A 14,517-nucleotide genomic window follows, 5' to 3' on the forward strand; every position below is an offset into this window, starting at 1 on the left:
CTCATTCTCAGTTTTTCCCATTCATTACAACTATTCTCTCTGTCTGACAGATGGGAAACAAACCACTGAAACATTTTACATCAGTATTCTATGACTCTGCCATTTTGGATTAAAACAGTTTGTGATTAACAGAGTATGAGGCTGCACTACGTGTTGCATGTATTGCTTACACACAGAATTTTACTTATCATTTGAAATGAAAACTGGAAGTTTCTGAAAAACGTGCTTAATTTCACACTCAGTAAAAACTCAGAAGAGTTCTTATCTCTGGCACAGATAAGGTTTCAAGGGGGGGGGGGGGCTGTGGAAAATCCAGAACTGCATCCTCGTTTTTGAGCATCGAGCTTAAAATATATATTATTTTAGGAACTTCATGCTTTCCTTCAGCACACAGGAACTCTCAAATACAAAGTTAATAGAAATCAGAGCAGATAGGCAGGTGGTTTCCTGAATATATGTCAATTTGCTGATAAAGTATTTTATTTCATATTTCTCAGTATTATTTCATATCATTATTTTATTTCATATATAAACAGGTATCCATAGCCAAATTTCTTGTTATAGTAGAAATTCAAATATTAAGTAAATGCCAAAGTGTCTTAGCTTGAAAGACTTTTCACAATTCTCAAAGCCGCAGTGAAATAAAAAAATTAAATCAATTTCTTGTTTGGTACAATAAGGAAGGGACTATGCCAAAGGAGAGAAGATGAGCATGGTGATTACATGTTTTCAGGAAACCTCTTAAAATCTGGTACTTCCTGCACATGAGGCAGTAGTGCCATCTGAGAAGTTTCAGTGGGATCAAAGACTGTTCTTGTTAAAATGGAGAAATAAATGACACAATTCAGTCATTTTTAGAAATAAATTCCTTTTTTCCCCACAATGATTCATTACACAATCTCGGAATCCACAGGTACAAAACTTCAGTGTTGTGAAAGCTGCCTCTGAAAGCCTTATAAAAGCAGCCACTGCTTTTCACCAGCTTTAAAGCTGCAGGGAGACTGACTGCAAGAGATTCAACATGATTTTTGCTTTGGCTCTCATCTGCTTGGCCTCTGTGGGACACTCGGTTCCTCTGACCTGCACCGAGTTGACCCGCCCTTTGGATCAGCTCGATCCACATGACCTGCCGGGTCGGTGGGCGTTAATTGCTGGCAGCATTAGCTACCTGCCATACCTGGAGATATTTCAACAACGAGACAGCGCCACTGTGGGTTTCTCCAGCCCCACCAACGCCAGCAGCATCTCTTACTCCCGCAGCCTCAGTGTAAATGGCTCCTGCTTATACAGCTACTACAACATCTCCCTCGAAGGCAGAAGCTTCAACTACGACGGGACGGATAAAAGCCAATTCAGCGCAAAGGTCGTCCACACGTCCTGCCGTGACTGCCTGCTATTCCTCATGACTGTCGAGTCGGGGAAGAGGCAGCACTTCTACTTGTTCAGCAGACGGAGGCAGCTGGAGGAGAAGGAGATGGAGGAGTTTAGAGCACAGGTGGAGTGTCTGAACATGCCTCCACCTGCTGTAATGGACCCCACCAAAGACCTGTGTCCAGAGAAGGACAGAGACACAGAAATGGACTGAGATCCATCTGCTGAAAAATTAACTGGATGTTTGACGTATGTAAATTTAAAGAGAAGTCTTTGCACTTTCATGTCACATCTGTAACACTTTCCCACTCTGTGTCTGTCAATAAATAAGATGTAATGATGATAATGTTGTGTGAGAGGAACTGTTTTCTAATAAACACTCTTTTCAAGACTTATTATGTCTTTGGTCTGACAAAAATGGGTATGTACTGTAGTTTCACTGACCACTTTCGTAGGACTATCCTTACAAACCAATCAATTCTGATGCTACGTTCACACCAGGCATGTGATACTCACATTCAACAGCGCTCTGAACACGGGTACTTGAACGTGCTTTTAGCATATGGTGTTCATGCTGGACTGTTGCTACCTGGTACTAGCGCATGTACTCACGTGCTTGGTGAAAAATGTCAAAGCAGTACAAATCTCACGAGTCATGCTTCAGGCTTTTTCTGTCACAATTCTATTCTATTATAGCATCTGTACATTTCTCCTTCGTGATTAAGTTTAAACAGTTGGCTCTTCCTTGTTTTGAAAAGGAACGCTGCCTTAACGTCACTCAGCAAATGAGGGTAAGGATGCAGCTTCAGCAGACACACCAGAGGCTGCGCCAAAAACCCCAAACCTTTCTGCAGCACCCACACAGTTCCAGGAGGTGCCCCTGACTGGTCCTCAGGACAAGCAAGACAACAATGCGGGTCCAGGAGAGCAGGAGCCTCTTCTGCTGAAAGTAGAAGCCTCCAACAGGGCTAGCGAGGCCCCAGCAGCAGGGGGGAACAGCCCCGCCAGTGCAGAGACACAGATCCAAAGTCGCGGGGAGAGCAAAACACCCAAACAGAAAACCTGCCAGTGCTGCTCCGTCATGTAAACCATCTGTTGTCGTCCATTCCTTCTCTCTGCTGAAGAATTCAGTACATTTCTCCAGTCTTGTTTTTATGCTTTCTTCTCCCCTTGGTGATGCTTAAATCTCATTGTACTATGCACAATGACAATAAAGCCATTCTATTCTATTCTATTCTATTCTGCATTCATACACTACATTCAACTTACACTCACCAACTTCTTGAGTTTTGAGTTTTGTTGCATTTTTCTTGGTTGACAGATGAACCTCAGTCTGCATCAATCCCTCACATAAAGTCTAACTTGTTTTTTTTAATTGCTGTATAAACATTTAGATCTCAGCATGTTTTTAAATCTAAAAATGTGCTGTAGCTAAACATGGTCAGAGATCTCCAGAGGTTTGTCGAGCATAAATAGTTTAGTTTCTTAAAAATTAAATTCTTGTATTTTTTGGGAGAACCTGTTTTGGAGATATTAACTAATACATTTAGGTAGAAAACAGGGTTTATGTACTTTTTTAAAGCTGTTGTGGCAGCCGTGCGTCTGCAAATGTTTACTTTCAAAATAAGTGGACCTCATTTAGACCATTTTTAAAGAAAATGTTTAAAATTCCCTTAAGTGTGAATTTATTTTATATTTTTTGTCAGATAGGCTTAACATTAAAGAGTAAAGTTTGAACACCCATAATTACTTTAAATAGAAATAAGCAAAATATGTGAGTTGTTTTTAGGATTGTTTAATGGTTAAACTAACAATTGTTTTACACCACCTGACTGGTTATGTGTTTATCCGGCGTCTGTAGCGCAGCTAAAATGGGGTAAATTGTTAACAATATAACATTAAGGTTGTTTTTTTTTTTTTTTTACAGGATTTTCATATTGAATAGGTAACTTTTTTTTTTTTTTTTGCATATTTTGTTCCAGATACATATCCCAGCAGCAGAAAGTATAAATCTTTTCTCCACTGTACTTGACATGTTGCAGAAAAAGCCTTCCTTTTTGTGAAGATGTCAATCTTTTTTGTTTGGAAGATGCTGCTAGAGATCCTGCATGTTGCATTTCACTCTATAGAAAAAGATGAGATCTTTGGAAGATTCAGTTTGCCTGTTTGAGTTCAGCCAAGCTGAGCAGAAATGATCTGTTCTGCCCTTCAAAACATAAGTTAACAAAAACAGTCCTGTTAAAGTATAAAGCAGTTGGCAATATTGCAGAAAACATTTAATGTGTTATATTTGCTTAGTCTGGATCCGTTGCCTGTCAGTTGTGATCATGTCTTATTAAATGATCTACTGCACATGAGAATCCAATAGATTTCATAAAAAAGGGCCATGGGAATAAAAAAATTAATAAAATCACTACATCATCTATTTTTGTCAAAATCTGAATTTAAAAGTTTGTCATCTAATTGACATTTGTAGACCCAAAACAAGTGAGAAATTGTTCTTCCTCTATTTTTTGTTACTTTTCTGCCTTTTTTGAGCCTTGAGAACCTTGAATGTCTCATAGTTTATTGAGTGGGAATTGCAGAGTTGAAAGACACACACCAGCTCTATTGAGAACATCAATAAAAATCTATTTCTCAATCAAACCACAAGCCCAAGAAGTCAATACCCAAGCGACACAGCCACCTCCGCTGAGGGCCTGGTTCCCGCCACAGTGAAAACCTGAGCTATGGTCAGTATGCTTAATACCCCACTTTAAAGCATCAGTATTTATAAACGTAATGAAAGTGGAAATAAAATTATTCTTAACATATGCCCTCCATCATGATAAACATGACACAAGAAAATGTTTAAAAATACAGTTTCATAGCAATGGGTCTTTAAGAGTAGTGATGGTGCAAGCAGAGCGCCCTCATGGTTCCCAGATGTTACTTTTTCTCATTCTCAGTTTTTCCCATTTATTACAACTATTCTCGCTGTCTGACAGATGGGAAACAAACCACTGAAACATTTTCCATCAGTATTCCATGACTCTGCCATTTTGGATTAAAACAGTTTGTGATTAACAGAGTATGAGGCTGCACTATGTTGCATGTATTGCTTACACACAGCGTGCGTGAGCATGTAGCTTAAAAGAAATACAATTTTGAGAAACTTCATGCTTTCCTTCAGGACACAGGAACTCTTAGATCCAATGATTATGGAAATCAGAGCAGGTAGGCATGCAGTTTCCTGAATTAATGTCCATTTGCTGATAGTGTAGAGGGATTCTGTTGCACCATATCCATATTCCTGTTAAAAAAGGTATTCTGTACAGCTTTTTAAAAGAAAACACACAGTACCCTGCAACTGTGAGGGAGTACAGGACCAATTAGCACAGGCAGTTCCCAAACAATGATTCATTTCACAATCTCGGAATCCACAGGTACAAAACTTCAGTGTTGTGAAAGCTGCCTCTGAAAGCCTTATAAAAGCAGCCACTGCTTTTCACCAGCTTTAAAGCTGCAGGGAGACTGACTGCAAGAGATTCAACATGATTTTTGCTTTGGCTCTCATCTGCTTGGCCTCTGTGGGACACTCGGTTCCTCTGACCTGCACCGAGTTGACCCGCCCTTTGGATCAGCTCGATCCACATGACCTGCCGGGTCGGTGGGCGTTAATTGCTGGCAGCATTAGCTACCTGCCATACCTGGAGATATTTCAACAACGAGACAGTGCCACTGTGGGTTTCTCCAGCCCCACCAACGCCAGCAGCATCTCTTACTCCCGCAGCCTCAGTGTAAATGGCTCCTGCTTATACAGCTACTACAACATCTCCCTCGAAGGCAGCAGCTTCACCTACGACGGGACGGATAAAAGCCAATTCAGCGCAAAGGTCGTCCACACGTCCTGCCGTGACTGCCTGCTATTCCTCATGACTGTCGAGTCGGGGAAGAGGCAGCACTTCTACTTGTTCAGCAGACGGAGGCAGCTGGAGGAGAAGGAGATGGATGAGTTTAGAGCCCAGGTGGAGTGTCTGAACATGCCTCCACCTGCTGTAATGGACCCCACCAAAGACCTGTGTCCAGAGAAGGACAGAGACACAGAAATGGACTGAGATCCATCTGCTGAAAAATTAACTGGATGTTTGACGTATGTAAATTTAAAGAGAAGTCTTTGCACTTTCATGTCACATCTGTAACACTTTCCCACTCTGTGTCTGTCAATAAATAAGATGTAATGATGATAATGTTGTGTGAGAGGAACTGTTTTCTAATAAACACTCTTTTCAAGACTGATTATGTCTTTGGCCTAGCAAAAATGGGTACAGTGGTGGACAAAATTGTTGGTACCCCTCAGTTAAAGAAAGAAAGTCCACAATGCTCACTGAAATGACTTAAAACGTTCAAAAGTAACTATAAATTAAAATGTATTGAAAAGTAAATAATCCAAATAGCCATTACTTTTGAATTGTTGATTCTTCCTCTTTTGGCTTTCCCAACAGGGGTCGCCACAGCGAAACAACTTCTCATTTGAGGAAGAGTCGCATGGTTAACTTAGCAATGTTTTACGCCGGATGCCCTTCCTGACGCAACCCTCTCAAGTTATCCGGGCTTGGGGCCGGCACAGAAGCAGAGAAGGGAATAGGGAGCATCCTGGATTTGAACCCTGGTTTCACGGATGGAAGGTGCTGCAAACCAGCACGAGCTAAACTGGCTCCCCCGAGTTGTTGATTAACAGAGTTATTTATAAAAATAAACAAATGAAATAGGGCTGGACAAAGTGATGGTACCTCCATAAAAGACTGAGAACTAATTGCCCAGGGGGTCAAGATGAACTCAGGTATGTCCCTTAATTGACATCATAGCTGTTTTCAAACCCATAATCAGTCAGTCTACCTATTTAACCCTTGTGCTATCCTAGGCACTTTAACATTGGGAGTTGGGTCATCTAGACCCACTAGTGCGCTGAACCTTTTTTCTTCTATGATTTGTGATCTTCACTGTTGTCCATGGATTACATGAAATCTTTCCACCTTTATCCACCTTTGTCATGGTAGGAATAACACGTCAATGCAAGGGTGGGGTCATCTAAGATAGCACAAGGGTTAAAGGGATTCAAATAGTCACGTTGCTGTTTGGTGAAAAGGTGTGTACCACACTGAACATGGACAACAGACAGTCAAGGAGAGAATTGTCCCAGGACATTAAGCTTGAAGTTCCTGTGACAACAGTGACACATATTATTCAGAAGTGTAAGACCCACGGGACAGTAGCCAACCTCCCTGGACGTGGCCGGAAGAGGAAAATTGATGACAAATTGAGGAGACGGATAGTTGGAACTGTATCCAAAGAGCCCAGAACAACCTCCAAAGACATTAAAGGTGAACTCTTAGATCAAGGTACATCAGTGTCAGATTGCACCATTCGTCGTTGTTTGAGCCAGAGTGGACTTCATGGGAGACGACCAAGGAGGACACCACTGTTGAAAGGAAATCATAAATAAAGCGGGACTGGAATTTGCAAAAATGCATGTTGACAAGCCACATAGCTTCTGGGAAAATGTCCTTTGGACAGATGAGACAAAACTGGAGCTTTTTGGTAAGGCACATCACCTCTATGTTCGTAGAGTCAAAAATGAAGCATACAACGAAAAGAACACTGTCCCTACTGTGAAACATGGAGGAGGCTCAATTCTGTTTTGGGGCTGCTTTGCTGCATCTGGCACAGGGTGTCTTGAAGTTGTGCAAGGAAAAATGAAATCTCAAGATTCTCAAGGCATTCTGGAGAGAAATGTGCTGCCTAGTGTCAGAAAGCTTGGTCTCAGTCGCAGGTCACGGGTCTTCCAACAGGACAACGATCCAAAACACACAGCTAAAAAAAAAACAAGAATGGCTGAGAGAAAAGCGTTGGACTATTCTGAAGTGGCCTTCTATGAGCCCAGATCTGAATCCCATTGAACATCTGTGGAAGCAGCTGAAACATGCCATTTGGAGAAGACACCCGTCAAACCTGAGACAACTGGAGCCGTTTGTTAATGAGGAGTGGGCCAAAATACCTGTGGACAGGTGCAGAAGGCTCATTGACAAATACAGAAACCGTTTCATTGCAGTGATTGCCTCAAAAGGTTGTGCAACAAAATATTAAGTTATGGGTACCATCATTTTTGTTCAGCCCTATTTCATTAATTTGTTTTTTTTTAAATAATTCTGTTAACAACTCAAAAGTAATGGCTGATTTTGATTATTTAATTTTCAAGAAATTTAAATTATTTTTTTTGAATGTTTCAAGTCATTTCAGTGAGCATTGTGGACATTCTTTCTTTAACTGAGGGGTAACCAACAATTTTGTCCACCACTGTATGTTGTAATTTCACTGACCACTTTCGTAGGTTTATCCTTACAAACCAATCAATTCTGATGCTACGTTCACACCAGGCATGTGAAACCCACATTCAACAGCGCTCTGAACACGGGTTCTTGAACGTGCTTTTAGCATATGGTGTTGGACTGTTGCTACGTGGTACTTACAAAGAACAGTACAGACTTACAAAAGTAGCGGTGCAGAGGTGGAGGAAACATAGACTTTTTGAAAAAACAAAAACCATTAACAAATAAATAAAGAAGTTAATCTTAGTATAAATAAAAGATACAGAGAAATACATTAACTGAACCTCAAGGATCAAAAGGCTTGGAAACGCTTATTTTATGAATCTTTATTCAGTGATAATAGTTCATGTAAATGTTTAATTAAAAAAATCTTGAGATGGTTTAAAAAATCATCTTTATTGTCCTGCAGATATTGAAAAATAAGCCTCTTTTGAAATTTAATCTTTCTCTAAATTAAAAAAAACAGCAACCAAGATAGGAGAGGACCCCCTGGGAGGTTCATAGAATAAAAAAGCTTTGATAAAACAGCAGGACAAAGAGCATGTGAAGTTAGGTAAAACTATAAAAAGATCCTAATATGAATTGCTGATAAAAAGGAAGTCACTGCAGATGTCTGTCTTATTTCTGTTTTTAGTCAACTCACAAACAACTAAGTTTAGGGTCAACTGTTGTGCTTCTCAAACCATCATTAAAAGTATGAGAAAAACATCTTTTAAAGCACCATACAGGCTATGAACTTGAAACCAAAATGAGTTTTAAATAGACAAACACCTGATAAGAACAAGGGATATGGATATTTACTCTAATGCGTTTAATTTGAAGAAGGAAGTGTCATCTTGTGTTAAGAAAAGCACATTTTTATTACCTTGGAGGGGATAAGTAACACAATTGTCTTCACGACTAACTGCTGAGTCATGGTAGCGCATGGACAGCCCTTCTTTTACTCTATGAAAACATGCTCATCATGTCAAAACTGTGGACAAAACAGGCACAAAGGTACATTTGCAGTTCACACTGGACTGACGCTTCCAGATACTAGCACAAGTACTCACAGTTAGAAGGGGTGTGGTGTGAAATGTTAAGCGGTGCAAATCTTGCATATCCTAAAATTATCGATCTTCAAATAGTTGGCACTTGCATGAATTGAAAAGGACGCTACCCATTCGTCATTCCCTGATTGGTCAAAACTCCCCTGGTTTAATTTTCAGCAAGCATTCAATGACAGCGTATTTTGCACATATGGCTGGAAAACTGATTGAAAAAAGCTTGTGTGAATGCGAGAATTGAAAATTTTAGCTTGAATGCGTGTTGCTGAGGCCTGTGTGAAATTTGCTTGAGACTCTCTTCATGAAATGACTTTCAAAGTGAAGTTAAAAGAAGACCTTTTATATGACTTGCACTCTTAAAATCTAATTTTTATTCGATTTTTGACGAACTTTGAGCAAAGCAAAGACACAGAGCAGCACTCCCTGTTATCAAATCCAAACAGTCACAGAATGTCCTTTTATTTCACAATCACAAAATACACAGACATAAGAGAACTCTGACTCCTCAAATCTGGCAGATTTCTGCAACAGCTTCAAAAACAGACAGGCTCCTCTACCAGGCTCATTTCTGCTTTGATACTGACGCTTATTTCACAGCTTAAAGACATGCTTCCTCTGTATGCCATCGCTCTCCTCTGCTGGGTGTCTGTCAGCCGCTCAGCTCCAACGCCCTGTGAAGAGCTGGTGAGACCGTCGGATCAGGTGAATTTTCCTGACTTGAAAGATTCCCGAGTTTTGGTTTTAGCTTCTGCCAAGGATCCATTACAAGCTGAGAAACTCAAGAGTCGAGACAGCGTCACTATCAGCTTTGACAATCACACCGACAGCTCTGAGATGTTCCTGAAACGCAGCTACAGCTTCGGTGACAGATGTGAATACGTGCAGTCCAACATCACAGTAGAAGGCAGCAGCTTCAGCTTCGCCGAATACAACATCAGCGTGAGCTTCCTCAGAAGCTCCTGTGCAGACTGCATCACCATGGTCTTCAACAAGAGCTCCCAGGGACCCGTGCGTCTGTACCTGTTCAGCAGAAGACGGGAGGTGAATCTGAAGGAAAGTGAAGAGTTTACAGCCCAAGCCAAGTGTTTCAACATGTCTCCCACTGTTGTGATGGATCCTACCAAGGAGCTTTGTCCAGAACAGATGGAGAAACAAAGTCCATGAGAAGCTTCTTCCTGGCTGATAATGCATCAGGCAGCACGTTCAAGACATGAAGGACAAGCAAAAATCTGGATTTCCATCATGCCGTCATTAGATTGGATTAATTCAAATTCTCATACACTCAAGGTTTTTTTAATGTATAAACCCATGACTTGATACATTTACAGATTTATATGCTACTGTGTCAGATGTCTTTAAAAAAATTGCTCATCTGCTCAATAAAGTTATACTGCAGAAATCTTATTGAGTGCATTTGTGCATTTGGCAGAAAACCTTTAAAAGGTAACAAAATTACTAAGAATGACCTATTTTGGAAAATATACATTTAAAAAATAAGATTTTCACCTAAAAATAATGAAAATCTATACTGTTTGGGAGCTTCAAATTTTTGTTACCTGTATCAATTTGTACAGTTTGTTTAAATTTAGGCTTGGACTGAATTGAAAAAATGGTGTTTGGACGCGATTAAACTTTACCCAAACTGGGGTTTTTTTGTAATGCTGTCATTCATTGCTATATTTCTGCTTATCATAGTGATTTTTTTATTTTATCAGTTGAAAATAAATAAATAAAATAATAATACATAATTAATAGCACACTTAACATAAAAAACATAAATAAATACACTCAGAATCAGACTTATTGGCTTCTGATTCACATTTGCTATAAAATAAACAAACTTGGATAATGATATGCCCACTTACAATATATCTGAGAAACCTTACAGAAAAAACTTACAGAAAAAATTGTGACAGATGAAAATGCTTTGTCACAAACAGTAAAGACTTTTAAATAATTTATAAATTTTAAATTTCTGTAGAAAAAAAAAACTATCCCTCTCAAAATAGAAGCGGCTATTAATTGTAGAACTTTTACCAAAATGGTTGGTAAAAAAAAATTAACAATATAAAGAGTTTAAAAAATGACTTTTTAATTCTAAGTGGACCTTTTTTGACCTAATTTGCTCTTAAAATATGAGTTAGATTTACACTGTTTAACTGCTTTTCTACAGACTGTGTAACTGAGAAGGTTTGTAAAGGCTTTTCTCTGAGGAATCAGGTCAAGATTTTATTAACCTGTTAACACATTTCCTGCCCACAAAAAATAAATGGATGTATGTAATGACCACTGTAAGTAGATTAGATAAACTTCACCATACATGTTCTTCATAGTTTGTATTATTGTGCATATCAGTTATTCAGGAAACATTTCTATAGTTTGTGATTTTACCCTTATTGTGTTTAAATTTCTCTTTAAAATCTAATTTCAATTTCTAGTCAATTTTTTTCTGTTCTTTGTTGCTTAAAAATGACCTGGAAAGGATTTAAAAGTACAAATATATTGATCTGCTATGTAACCACCCAGCTGCCACTCTTTAAATGAAAAAAGTCCAGAATTACAGTCTGAACACATCAAATTGTTCATCCTTCTGACAACAGAAAAGTCCATGAAGCACATTTTAAAGAAATGTTGCACAACAAAATGTAAAAACTGCAGCAAAAAAAAAAAAGATAATCAATAGAATATTGTGTCCATGCAAGTGTTAAACAACTGGACAAAGGATTTAGATTGAAAAACAGAAAAAAAAAACATTTTTAAACCAGTTTCTTTAGTATTTAAAGCAAAATAAGAAAGAAAACCAGACTGCATGGACTCGACCTTAGCTTGAAGACCTGATCTCCACTTGTGTGATGATTATGCAGAAATGTAGGTGCTAGTAAAATCACAAGAGCACTTTCACCTACACATCTATTAATGGGAAAGTGTCCAAATGTAAAGTGGTTCCCTTCGTGTTTTTGCTTTTCACTACAGCAAAGAACAAAGTATAATTGCTGTAAGTTTTCTTCAGTACATTGAATTTTAGGACATTTCCTTTTGTTTTTTTCTCAACAATCAGATTTCCGATGAAGAAAATATCTGCATTATTTATTTAAAGAAGGCACTATTTTATTTTATTTCAAGATTATTTTTTTTTAACTTGTTTGTACCCTTTAACCCGTGTGGGTGTGTGTGTAGCAGTGTGTGTGGGTGGATGATACTGGAAATTACTCTGTGTTCCAAAGTTTTTTCTGAAACGCCCCACACAAATAAAGCGGTTTGATTGATTTATTGAATGAAAAAGTGAGTAATGTAAAAGTCAATGTGATTTCCGCAACGATGGAAATCACACACAGATAATAAATTCTACCTGTGTTGCAAATGTGGAACTTTCTCATCCATGTTGCTCTACAAAAACACGGCCCACCGCCGCACAGAATCAGCTGAAATGTCAACCTGGAGAAACATGCGGTCTGTGTGCGCTGTTGCTATCTTCTGTTTGGTCTCTCTGACCCGATCGTCTCCCCTGGTCTGTGAAAAACTGGTCCATCCTTTAGATTTGTCCACTTTCAGTCACCTGGAGGGCAGATGGGCTTTAATTGCAGGCAGTCTTAACCACCCGCCGTCCATGGAGGCGCTGGCTCAAAGAGACAGCATCACTATGTACTTCTCCAACTCCAGTGATGCTGTCACGTACACCCAGATCAACCGCTTTGGAGATCAGTGCCAGCCTCTCCTCTACAACATCTCAGCGGAAGGCAGAACCTTCTCCTTTGACGTGGGGAATCGCTTCCACCTCACCGGAGCTCTGCTCCGAACCTCCTGCCCAGACTGTCTGGTGATGCAGTGGGTTGTGAAGTCCAAACGGAGGCATTCGGTGGACCTGTACCTGTTGAGCAAAAGACGGACAGTGGAGCCAAGAGAGATGGAGGAGTTCAGGGCTCAGCTGAAGTGCTTTCAGCTGCCTGCACCTGTTGTGATGGATCCTTCCAGAGATCTTTGTCCAGAGCAGCCCGAGAGCCAATCAACAGCAGCAACACCTCAGGCCCAGGTGGAGGATGGTAGAGCATGAAGGATCCGGACATAGCACCTTCAATTACTTTATCTGCAAGACTGTGAGCTTTCTGGAGGCTCAAGGACAACCAAAATAAAAGGCATGATGGGAAATGTTTTAGCAAGTTTTTGGGTGGGATTTGCTCACTCTGAAGCAGCTGTTTAAAATGTATTGGGTTTGACATTACAATTAGTTCTTTTTCCTGTTTTATTTTTGGAGATTTCTTGTGAGCCCTGAACAACAGAACACAGTGCTCAACGGCACAAGCATGTTGTCATTAAATTACCTTGAGATAAATCTTTCTATTCTGTGTCGTTCGGTTTTGAGACATTTCTGAGCTTTCCTTTTGTATCTCAAAGAATTGAAATGAAACAGATGGAAATTAAATAAAAATTCTTGAATCATTTGCTGGGTTTTGATTCGACTGTTTCCCAGGATATTGCAGTTTAAACTGAACCAACTGGAGATATGTTTAAAATGTACAGCCTGTAAAATGTCAGTTAGATCACTAACTATCCTTTGTAAAGGTACAGGTTACAGGAGGAAACACACACAGCGAGTGCAGCTGCATGTTTATTGAATTTCACAAAAGAATCAGATTTGTTTTTCTCTCTTAATCTCTTAATGATACTGAACATGTTTTACGCACTTATAGGAGTGTAAAAGAGTCAAATTGGCTATAGGAAAAAGAGCAATAGTTCTGTTAAGATTTGTAAATCCACTGATTTTCATCTCACCACTTTCACCATCCTGCACTTGCACGTTCTCCCCGTGCATGTTTGGGTTTTCTCCGGGAACTCCAGCTTCCTTCCACAGTCCAGAAAAAAGCTTCATGGGTTGATTAGTTACTCTAATTGTCCCTAGGTGTGTGTGTGGGAGTGATTGTGCGTCTCGCAACAGACTGGCAACCTCTCCAGGGTGTACCCTGCTGTCGCCCAACAGTAGCTTTGAGAGGCCCTGACAGCCTTCTGACCCTGAAAGGGATGTGGTGGGTTTAGAAAATGGATGGATGAACGGAATTATGAGGGAAAAAACACACAATTTAAACTCCAAACTTCCGTCTTCTGTTGTGGTTTGTGTCAATTGTGGTGTGGATAAGGTCAAGGGGTTGCTGGAGCCTATCCAAGCCACTGTTGGCTGAAGCCGGGGTGCCTCTTCAATTGTTTGCCAGTCAGTCTGGTGGGCCATACAGAGGCAAACCATCACAAACACTCACACCTAATGAGCAATTTAGAGTCAGTTTCCTGTGCAACATGTTTTGGAAAGCCAGAGTGCCTGGAGAAAATCCACATGTGTGAGGAGAACATGCAAACTTCACTCAAAAAGAAACCAGGGTTGGAACCAGGGCTTTGGCGCTGTGCAGCTAGGCATGGAGCCCCTGATGTGGATTTTAACAAGCTAAATAACGTTTGTATTTAGCAGGTCAGATAAACAATCAAGAAAATTTTTTAGCAATCTTACCATTTTTACCTTTTCTGCATCAATTTGAAGCTGAAATATATAAGATACATTTTTGGGTCTGACCTTTTTTGTTTTTTCGCCAATGAACATTTCAAATTCAAATGAAATTGTGGCAAAGAAGATTTTTGGCTTTGACTCTTGTCTTGCCTTTTTAATGGAGTTATTGTAATGCATTAGCGTGTTTCTAAAAATTTGGTGAGGGATCTTCCAGAATTTGTCATTCTGATCAAATGGTCCT

The 14,517-nt window shown here is 39.7% G+C and overlaps 4 protein-coding genes across 4 annotated transcripts; all 4 read left to right on the top strand.

Moving 5' to 3' along the window:
• The first annotated feature begins 964 nt into the window (after positions 1-964).
• On the top strand, positions 965-1,717 carry LOC144991924 (uncharacterized). The gene has a single exon (XM_078946156.1). The coding sequence runs from the start codon at positions 1,022-1,024 to the stop codon at positions 1,583-1,585; it is 564 nt and encodes a 187-aa protein (XP_078802282.1). The 5' UTR covers positions 965-1,021; the 3' UTR covers positions 1,586-1,717.
• A 3,130-nt stretch (positions 1,718-4,847) lies between these two features.
• On the top strand, positions 4,848-5,600 carry LOC144991930 (uncharacterized). Its single transcript, XM_078946170.1, has one exon. It carries the CDS (start codon positions 4,905-4,907, stop codon positions 5,466-5,468), a length of 564 nt encoding a protein of 187 aa, XP_078802296.1. The 5' UTR covers positions 4,848-4,904; the 3' UTR covers positions 5,469-5,600.
• Positions 5,601-9,280: 3,680 nt separating this feature from the next.
• Positions 9,281-10,189, top strand: LOC144991931 (uncharacterized). The gene has a single exon (XM_078946186.1). It carries the CDS (start codon positions 9,392-9,394, stop codon positions 9,947-9,949), a length of 558 nt encoding a protein of 185 aa, XP_078802312.1. The 5' UTR covers positions 9,281-9,391; the 3' UTR covers positions 9,950-10,189.
• A 1,852-nt stretch (positions 10,190-12,041) lies between these two features.
• LOC144991928 (uncharacterized) lies at positions 12,042-13,222 on the top strand. The gene has a single exon (XM_078946165.1). The coding sequence runs from the start codon at positions 12,165-12,167 to the stop codon at positions 12,834-12,836; it is 672 nt and encodes a 223-aa protein (XP_078802291.1). The 5' UTR covers positions 12,042-12,164; the 3' UTR covers positions 12,837-13,222.
• The last annotated feature ends 1,295 nt before the right edge of the window (positions 13,223-14,517 follow it).

Source organism: Oryzias latipes, chromosome 1 (genome assembly GCF_053564925.1).
Source record: "Oryzias latipes strain Hd-rR chromosome 1, Olatipes_Hd-rR_3.1".
In the NCBI taxonomy this organism is placed as follows: Eukaryota; Metazoa; Chordata; class Actinopteri; order Beloniformes; family Adrianichthyidae; genus Oryzias; species Oryzias latipes.